Source organism: Solea solea, chromosome 15 (assembly GCF_958295425.1).
Source record: "Solea solea chromosome 15, fSolSol10.1, whole genome shotgun sequence".
Lineage (NCBI taxonomy): Eukaryota > Metazoa > Chordata > Actinopteri > Pleuronectiformes > Soleidae > Solea > Solea solea.
Genome location: NC_081148.1, coordinates 15,746,944 through 15,756,752, shown reverse-complemented (window position 1 = coordinate 15,756,752; position 9,809 = coordinate 15,746,944). Strand labels below are relative to the sequence as shown.

The 9,809-nt window shown below is 45.2% G+C and overlaps 2 protein-coding genes across 4 annotated transcripts in view; one reads left to right on the top strand and one right to left on the bottom strand.

Moving 5' to 3' along the window:
* micu1 (mitochondrial calcium uptake 1) overlaps window positions 1–879 on the top strand; it is a gene marked incomplete in the record, with an annotated part of 25,680 nt that extends 24,801 nt beyond the window's left edge. Inside the window, 1 exon segment of the mRNA XM_058651428.1 lies at window positions 1–879. Coding sequence (XP_058507411.1) covers window positions 1–116 — 116 coding nt within the window.
* A 2,150-nt stretch (window positions 880–3,029) lies between these two features.
* Window positions 3,030–9,731, bottom strand: nolc1 (nucleolar and coiled-body phosphoprotein 1). 3 transcript variants are annotated; one of them, XM_058651711.1, is made up of 13 exons: window positions 9,561–9,731; window positions 9,227–9,282; window positions 8,774–8,934; window positions 8,582–8,682; window positions 8,353–8,473; window positions 8,127–8,257; window positions 7,831–7,963; window positions 7,386–7,505; window positions 7,055–7,294; window positions 4,693–6,915; window positions 4,385–4,512; window positions 4,184–4,267; window positions 3,030–4,083 (listed from the first exon to the last, which is right to left on the bottom strand). In XM_058651711.1, exons 1-13 carry the CDS (start codon window positions 9,669–9,671, stop codon window positions 3,925–3,927), a joined length of 3,768 nt encoding a protein of 1,255 aa, XP_058507694.1. In that variant the 5' UTR covers window positions 9,672–9,731; the 3' UTR covers window positions 3,030–3,924. The 3 variants fall into 3 exon arrangements, with proteins under 3 accessions (XP_058507694.1, XP_058507693.1, XP_058507695.1); XM_058651710.1 differs by having other exon boundaries at window positions 8,582–8,685; window positions 9,561–9,730; XM_058651712.1 differs by having other exon boundaries at window positions 3,946–4,083; window positions 4,184–4,244; window positions 8,582–8,685.
* Window positions 9,732–9,809: the final 78 nt, after the last annotated feature.

Here is a 9,809-nt window from a genome sequence, read left to right as displayed (position 1 = left end):
AACGGCTGATGCGTGGACTGGAGAAACCCAAGGACATGGGCTTCACTCGGTTGGTGCGAGCCATGGTGAAGTGTGCCCAGGACACTGCCTGGGACTTCGCCACACCCAAAACATAGGAGGCAATGTGTGAGCAAAGGAGACGGACAGCATGTGGGGGAAAAAAAACAACAACAACAACACGTCAAGCATTAAAGGCATCCTGCTTCCACAGGTCTTGAGAATTTAAATACACAATTAATGCCATGAACTCATTAAGAACAGCGGCTCGGTGGGGCATCATCAATCATTAACGCTGTTAATGTAGTTCAAGCTTTCAATACAGTGACTGAAGCATGCTGACACAGCGCTTCGTGTCCGAGAGGGCCTCTCTAATATGCCTGTCTAAGAAGGCATTGTGGGTATTTGTATATATTTAAGTATACCATCAAACGTCGTAGAAAATACGTATATTTTTGCCATATTCTTTAGAGGAATGCAGTGTCGGTGGATGAACTGTTTTTCACTAAAAGCAGCACTCCAATATCTTTATTGAACACATTTTACTGCAAAGGGGAAGACGAGAGGTGAATCAATCTAATGTGACCTTCAGCAGTTCAAATGCTGCTGAATGGCTGTTCTGCGCTGACATCAGAATTTAATGTTTCTTTGGATGGACAGACCAAAAGTCTATAATCTTGTCAGCACCTCTTCAATCTGTTAGCTCCCACGGCCACTTTACTCGCGACACTTTGCCCCGAAACGATCAAGAAGCTTGACTTGCTTTAAAATGTACTGTTCACTGTGTATTCTTCAGATTAACACTTTATATATATATATATACGCTGGTGTGTGATGAAAGAAATGCTTTATTAAAGATGTTTTAAAAAAATATACAACTGATTTCTGAACGACTGGGCTGCTGGACTTGTGCTGCCATGTTCTCATTTTCACTCTTTCACTCTGTGAAAAGGACACCGGAAGATTAGTGTGTTTTTAGGCCAAATATTGCTGGTTTTATACAGTGGTTTGATTGTGTGTCAGGAGAGTATGAGAGAAGTCAGCAGTTTAGTCTAATTGAAATGGACAGGACGGCCAGTCCTCAGCCTCTGCTGTCCATTATAAGATTGTCCTGCAGCACACACTCGCAGCACTGCGTTTGGCTCAAACGAGCTGGCTTGCTCTTTTGCTTGCTCACACATGGGCAGTGTTACTCGGGACCAACTGCGACACAGAAGAGCACGCATGTTCTTCCAAATGCGCTGAAAAGAAACATTTGAACACGTTTGGCAACGATGAAAACCACGGATCACCAAAAGGCAGACGCCAAAATGTCTACCTTAAGTTATCCAATGGCTTTCTAATAAGCAACATCTACTGGGTAAAGACTAACAAGAATTAAGACTGCAACTTAATTTCTTTGACCGCTGTAGAATACAGCATGATGCTGAGCAGTATGACCTCCAAATGTAGCAAGTGTGCACAGGGAAAATTGCCCTGTAATGGTTTGACACTAGCAGCTGTACAGTGTCTCAGCAGCTTGGCCATGTAAACCCAAAGCACGCGCTGTCAAATTTCTCTGCTCGTCGAGCAGCGAGGCTACGCTCTGTGGTTCTTTGTTGTCAGACTAGGGAGGGAAGACTATATTTAGTGAGGCTGCGGACCTCCCCCACTAAGTCAACACCTCATCATGTGTAAGCACAGAAATGTACACTAAATTTCTTTTTCGCATGTACAGGCCTGAACTGTTTGTACAGTGCATGTGCTGTTCTTCAGGCTTCGTGCACAGCAAGACTTGCATGCGTGTCAGGGGCACACACAAGAATAATACACCTATGAATGAGCAATGGCATTAAATACAGTTCACACAGGTATAAGGAAAAGATGTCATTGTCACTGTTAAGACTGCCCTATCTTTATCTTGTACGAGCAGGGGATGAGAGGAGCTGCTCCGATAACTTCAGACTACCACATCATCCATGATTCAGAATCCATCAAGAGGACATGGTCGGACTTACAGATTCAGATGAGAAACGGTTATCAATGGCGTCAGCTGCAGTCTTAGCACCAGCGGCGGGTTTTTTCACCAGTGCTTTAGCTCGAGTTTGCTTCCTAAGTGCAGGTGCTGAATGAGATGGAAACAAATTGGACTAAGATTTTTTTTTTTAATAAAAGGGTTAGTTGAAGGGGCCTTCCACTCCTTTTACTCTTAATATCCCTTTACTTGGCAACTGCAGCCCACTCAATTAGAATAGCTATATAAATTCTTCTTTATATCTTCTTGCCCGTATGGTCACGTAGGCCGCAGAGCCCAGAACAAACTGCCCAGGGATGTGTCAGTGCAAATCCCTAAAGCCTTTGATTCAACTCTTTACCAAGAGGACGAGGAAGATGAGGAAGAGTATCCCAGCATGTCTCCCCATCCTCTTCGGCCAGTTTGAGCCTTTGAGCTCCAGAAAGTGCTAAAGAGCCCCTTTCATCCACTTTATCCTCCACAATGAGGGTCGTGGGGCCGCTGGTGTTGGTCCCAGCTGACAGGTGGGGGTACACCCTGGACAGGAAACCGGAGAACCAGAAGAACCCCCCCCCACACACACAGGGAGAACATGCAACATGCCTACATCCCATCTGGTAACCACAAATGTTAATCAAGTCCTTCCCTTCCCATAATAAGTCTTTACTCCACAATGTTTTCTCCAATCCAGAGAAATGACAAATAAGTCTTTGTTTGCAACCCTGTCCTATTATTACTGAACTGAAAACAGTGGGTGTTCTGTTCTATTAAATTGGGGGAGTGTCCATTTCAAGCAGTCTGTGCTGTTACCACTGCAATTCCTGATAACGCTTGTTTCTCTTTTGTAGTTAAACTCTAGAAAATCTACCACCATGTTCAGCAAATAACATGGGCCTGGACATGGCAGCCACTCCAACCACTGATCCATAGCCTCAAGGAAAAACAGAAAAAAAAGGTATCACTTCATGTGTTACACTGCCATCTAGTGCTCAAACCGAAGACAAACAAATTAAGGCCAGACAGAAATGCATTCACAACATTTGAATTCTTAGGTCTTTAATTACAGCTACACAAAGTAGAAGTAAAAAATTACAAGTACATACAGTAAATTCAAATGAGAGAAAATAATGGATCGCTGTTAAATTTATGAACGATTAAATCAATACCAATAATAAACACAGGAACGACGGGTTTGACTGGGGCATCCTAACGTCACAATGAACAAATGCAAAATGGCTTGAAATTAGCTTGGAACAAGCAATGGAGGTCCTAAAGGTCAGAATGGAATAAAACTTAATAAATACACAGTATAAAACTCAGCTCTACTCAGATGTATGTATGTAAAAGTAAGGAAAAAAAGCCCGAGTACACACCCGCTCCCATTTAAACATGATCCACTAACCATTTCGAATCAGATCCACTAAAGTTAATAGCCCTTTTCATAAACATAATGTAGACTTGGGATGTTTGTCATTCATACACATAATGAAGTAAGTTGCCCCCTCCCCCTCCCCCCCAAAAAAAGAAGAAAATCATTCAAGCGTGACATACATTATTAAATCAAAATGAAAAAGGGCCCAACAGAGACTAGAATTCTACCATCAGCAGGTGGTGTGCAGCCACCTAGTGGCTATAAGTGTAATGATGTCATGCAGATGTCAAACGGCAGAGTCTGCATTCACAGTTGGGTACAGCCTTCTCCTGTTGCCTCATCAGACAACTGTTTGATGACTGTCTCCATAACAAACCCAGAGCAGCTACTAACAAAACGGTTGGTGCTGGCTCAGGTTTTACGGTTTCTCATTTCTCTGGTCACTGAACTGGCTGGGCGGGGAACGACAGACTGGATGTGGAGGGACGAACCAGACAACCGGTAGTCTTTATCACACAGGGACAACAGAGTTCAGGTGTGAGGAATCGGGAAGATGAGGCGCTCAATCACTGTCAAACTTAATAGAGTTGACCGTGGTGGAGATGGCACCGCCGCGGTAGCTTCCCCTCTTCTTTTTTGTCTTCTCGTGGCGGAATGACTTGCCTTTTGTGAACTTGAGCACATCGTTTGCTTTCTCTCCCCAGTCCCCTCTGGCTCCAAACTAGAATGGCAAAAAAAAACAAGTTAACATGATGGTAAATTACTTGCGTATTCCCAGCAACTTCAAGCAATGCTGTTGTGAGCCGTTGAACTGAACCAACCTTTGCGTGAAAGGAGTTGTCTGCAAGACGGGGATCCAAATCAACGTCCTCCTCTCTTATTCTACGGAAAGGTACGTTGGAAGACTAAAAGACAAGTTGTTTCCATCAAATTTGATCATTTTACCATTAAGAAATTATCACTTTTATCCAGCTGTCATGAGCCGTTTGTTAGTTTCAGAACCTACAAATGTTCAGTCTTACCTTTTTGTTGGCTTTAGGGAAAGTCTGAGGCGTAGTTGCTGCCTTTTTGTTTTTTGGTGTCACGACCTCCGTCTCTTCCTCTTCACTTTCTGAAGATTCTTCATCCCTTTTTCTCTTTCCGTTGGTACCTAGATGAATCCAAAGAAAAAAAAACAATTGTATGCCATTAAACATTACAAGTGTTCCATAGCACACAATTCTTGGGTCAATAAAAGTATTGTAAATAATCTTTTATTGTAATTGCAGGCCCTCTCGCCATTTCCTAAATGCATTTTTATCATCATGCTCAGTATTTGCTCGAGACGTACCGTTTTCAGTGGGAGTGGTGGGCGCTGTGGCTGCTTTTTGGGGTGCTTTCTCCTCGTCTGATGAACTTTCTGAGGAGCTGCTGCTCTCTTTGGCTTTAGCTGCTGGAGTTGTCTTTGCTTTTGGAGCAGGTTTTTGAGCCTTTGTCACTTTTGTACTTTTGGCCTCTTCCTCCTCCTCAGAGCTACTGTCACTGGACGATTCTCCTTTTTTTGCCAGAGTCTTGGCTGCTGCACTGGTTGTCTTGGGTGTTGCTGCTTTGCCGTTTGTGACTGCAGGTTTAGCAGGGGTGACCTTGGTCTCGGAGTCAGAGCTATCTGAAGATTCAGAGCTGCTCTCTTTGGCCTTCTTTGCTGGAGCAGCAGCAGCCTTTGTGGGTGTGGGTTTGGGTGGCGGTGCTACCTTCTTGGGTTCTTCCTCATCACTGGAGCTGTCATCACTGGATTCAGCAGGAGTCTTAGCAGCAGCAGGTTTCTGGACCACTGCTTTAGCTGGAGCTTGCTTCTTGGCTGCAGGTTTGGTGGCCTCATTCTCAGAGGCTGAGCTGTCAGAATCTGAGCTGCTCTCTGCTGCTGCAGGCTTTGATGCAGGCGTAGCAGGCTTTTTTGCTGTGGTAGCAGGTTTAGCCGCTGCTACTGGCTTAGCTTTCACTGGTGGTTCTTCATCGTCAGAAGAGTCAGAATCTGAGCTGCTCTCTGCTGCAGGCTTTGCTGCAGGTGTAGCAGGTTTTGAAGCTGGGGTAGCAGGCTTCTTAGCAGGGGTAGCAGACTTCTTGGCCGGGGTAGCAGGTTTAGCTGCTGCTCCTGGCTTGGCTTTCACTGATGGTTCTTCATCCTCAGAAGATGAGTCTGAGCTGCTCTCTGCTGCTGGCTTTGCTGCAGGTGTAGCAGGTTTTGAAGTTGGGGTAGCAGGTTTAGCAGCTGCTACTGGCTTGGATTTCACTGGTGGTTCTTCATCCTCAGAAGATGAGTCTGAGCTGCTCTCTGCTGCTGGCTTTGCTGCAGCAGCCTTCTTGGCCGGGGTAGCAGCCTTCTTGGCCGGGGTAGCAGGTTTAGCTGCAGCTGCTACTGGCTTGGCTTTCACTGGTGGTTCTTCATCCTCAGAAGATGAGTCTGAGCTGCTCTCTGCTGCTGGCTTTGCTGCAGCAGCCTTCTTGGCCGGGGTAGCAGCCTTCTTGGCCGGGGTAGCAGGTTTAGCTGCAGCTGCTACTGGCTTGGCTTTCACTGGTGGTTCTTCATCCTCAGAAGATGAGTCTGAGCTGCTCTCTGCTGCTGGCTTTGCTGCAGGTGTACCAGGTTTTGAAGTTGGGGTAGCAGGTTTAGCAGCTGCTACTGGCTTGGCTTTCACTGTTGGTTCTTCATCCTCAGAAGATGAGTCTGAGCTGCTTTCTGCTGCTGGCTTTGCTGCAGCAGCCTTCTTGGCCGGGGTAGCAGGTTTAGCTGCAGCAGCTACTGGCTTGGCTTTCACTGGTGGTTCTTCATCCTCAGAAGATGAGTCTGAGCTGCTCTCTGCTGCTGGCTTTGCTGCAGCAGCCTTCTTGGCCGGGGTAGCAGATTTAGCTGCTGCTGTTACTGGCTTGGCTTTCACTGGTGGTTCTTCATCCTCAGAAGATGAGTCTGAGCTGCTCTCTGCTGCTGGCTTTGCTGCAGGTGTAGCAGGTTTTGAAGTTGGGGTAGCAGGTTTAGCAGCTGCTACTGGCTTGGCTTTCACTTTTGGTACTTCATCCTCAGAAGATGAGTCTGAGCTGCTTTCTGCTGCAGCAGCAGGCTTTGCTGTAGGTGTAACAGACTTCTTGGCCGGGGTAGCAGGTTTAGCAGCTGCTACTGGCTTGGCTTTTACTGTTGGTTCTTCATCCTCAGAAGAAGAGTCTGAGCTACTCTCTGCTGCTACAGCAGGCTTTGCTGCAGGTGTAGCAGGCTTTGAAGCTGGGGTTGCAGGTTTAGACTTGACTGGTTCTTCATCCTCAGAGGATGAGTCGGAGTCAGAACTGCTCTTTGCTGCAGGAGCAGGCTTTGCTGCAGGTGTAGCAGGCTTTGAAGCTGGGGTGGCTGGCTTGGCAGCTGGTTTGGCTGCTGGCTTGGCTTTAGCTGGCTCTTCCTCATCAGAGGAGGAATCCGAGCTGCTCTCTACCACCTTGCTTGGGGGTTTGGATGCAGCAGGAGGTTTTGCTGGGGCTGCAGTTTTAGTGGCAGGCTTCAAAGGAGCCTCATCTTCAGAGCTGCTGTCTGAATTTGAGATTGAAGAAGATCCATCTTATGAACGTTTTTGATACACATGATGTACCAGTGCACAACGGACTGTGTTGTCTTTGGTCTAGTAAAACAGGTAGAGACATTTTTTTGAAAAAAAAAAAGGGGGTCTTACCTGAGCTTGAGGACTCGTCTTTTTTAGCTGGGGTGGTCTTGGCAGGTGCAGGTTTAGCTGTGACCTTCTTTGCTGGGGTCACCTTTGCTGCAGGTTTCTTTGCCTCCTCTTCATCCTCTGAACTTGATGAATCTTCATTTGAATCGTCCTTTTTAGCAGGTGCAGCCTTAGCAGGTACAGGTTTAGCTGGGGTGACTTTGGCTGGTGGCTTCTTTGCCTCCTCTTCATCGGAGCTTGAATCTGGAGAGATCATGGGCATTAAGAAAGATTTATGTTACTGGCATCAGGCCATGAAAAAAAAAAAAAGAGGATATCAGAACCAAATTCTTACCTGAGCTTGATTCCTGCTTCTTTGCAGCGGCTTTGGCCACAGTGGGGTTGGCCTTGCTTGCTGCTGGTTTAGCTGGTGCTTTCTGGATTGAAGCAGGAGGTGGAACCGCACTGTACGCTCCTAACAAGACAGAGGACATGAACTAGCATTATGACATGTTACAGAAGGCCTTGGTGTAATAACACAATATGTGTTGTTTAATATCATTGAAACAAGCTTGGGAAAGAGTGAGCCATTTTTTGCTTTTATATGTCACATCATAATCAAAAAGGTCTTGACAAGTATAAACAAAAGAAAGATACCTGATCTACTTTCACAATGAGGAAAAATAACTATAACTAAAATAAATTGTTACACGTCTTTAATATCATGACATTGTTAAATATGATGCATAAGACATTGTGCATACAATACTGGGAAAGATAAAACAAAAAATAAAACACACCAGGTTTGTTTTTTTTGCTGGGAGGAGCCTCATCTTCAGATGAAGAGTCTTCACTGCTCGATTCAGCTGCAGCGGCTTTGACTGGAGCAGCTTTGACTGGAGCGGCTATGCCTGGAGCAGCTTTGACTGGAGCCTATCAGAACACATGACATGTGCAGTTAAAATCTGACGTAGTGTACACATCCATTAGGGTTTAATTGGCCTTGGTCAATAACACCACTATAAACTTTGGAAATACATATAATCAAAATCATAAGAATAATAATAATAATAAACTGCCAGATTATTTAGCATACCTTAGCTGGTTTGTCATCTTCAGAGTCAGAGGAACTATCTTCACTGCTGCTGGACTCCTGCTTTTTTTTCCCTGCGGCACCTTTAGCAGGAGCAGATGGTTTGGATTCTGTCACTGCCCCTGGTTTGGCTTCTGTCAGGAGACACGTACGGCAGGTAGATTAAACACACTTTCATCATCAACTCAAATTTCCGGTCAATATTACTGACATCTGACAATCAACTGACTTGACACAGGGGCTTTTGCAGGCTGTGCATCATCAGAGTCAGATTCTTCACTGCTGGAGCTGCTGTCCTTTTTTCTTTTGCTTCCTGCAGCAGGAGTGGGAGCGACCTGCTTCACTGGAGCCTATTAGCAAAAAATATTAAAATAAAAATTCAAAGATTGGTGGCTTTAAAATTACAGCAATGTCTAGATATGGTTTGCAGCTTTAACTTGGACGTCTCCTCCTCCTACCTTTGCAGGAGCCTTGTTTTCCTCCTCAGAGTCACTGGAGTCTTCACTGCTGCTGGATGCAGCTTTAGCAGCTGCAGCTGCTTTAGCAGGGACCTTAGTAGCTGCTAAAACAAAGAGGAGTGGGCTCTGAATATGTTGTCGTTTGTGTACCACATTTCAACGGAATCAAACAGTCAAACAGACTCATATTACCTGCAGTGGCTGTCTTCGTTGGTTTTGCAACAGCTCCTTCATCCTCGCTGCTTGAGTCATCACTACTGGAGCTCTCTGTTGTGGTTTTCGCTTTCTTGGATGAGGAAGCGCTTGCAGCTCCATCATTAGAAGGCGCTTTCCTTTTCTTGGCCTCAGGAGACCTACAAAGACAGTGATGGCAAGATGAGACTGGATCACGAAATACAATATACATATCATTCATAACAACCAGCTTGAATTTGTTGTTTTGTTTTTTTTGAGCAGTTCCCTCTTTAAACTGAACATAGTATCTACCGATGCCTTTAAGGAACAAATAAAAGAAACCAAATTTAGCCTGAGATACTACTGGGACTGCAGTGACTGTAAAAATGCACGTTTTAAAAAATAAAACAATTCAAAAAAATGCAGGTTAATCTGTATTGTTATAATCTCAATTAACAATAGCCAACTTACTTCACCCAGAAGTTGAAGATGTTAACGAGGTTTTCTTCGTTCTCATCTTGTGGAGTCTGCAGAGGAAAAAGACATAAAGTTAAAATTCCCTGTACACGAGTCTCGCTCACAATATGATGACACGTTCTAAAATTCAGGACGGAGAAGTGGCAGCTGAGACATCGTTTGTGAATAATACATTTGTCTATTAGAAAAATGAGCCCTCTCACACACACGTGCTAACTTCTCCGGCCGCACGTTCCCGAGCGGAGCTCGTGCGCCAACTCCGCCGCATCGCACTTTCTGAAAAGACAACGTCCGCGCGACTGTGAGACACACAGCAACGGCTCCTTACCACTTTGGTCTGCTTCAGAAACTGCGCCGCCGCCTTGGCGAACTTGTTATCCCGCAGGAATGAATACACGCATTTGTAAAGATCACTCGGCACTGAGGTTTTCTCCGCCATCTTCAACACGCTTCTTCTGGAAGGAGGAATGGCCCGGAAGTCGGTGCATGAAGATGACGTAGACTGAGGAGAAGATAAGCACGTTGTCCGGCGGACAGAAAATCAAATTTAATAAACAATGATACTACATTTTTCTTT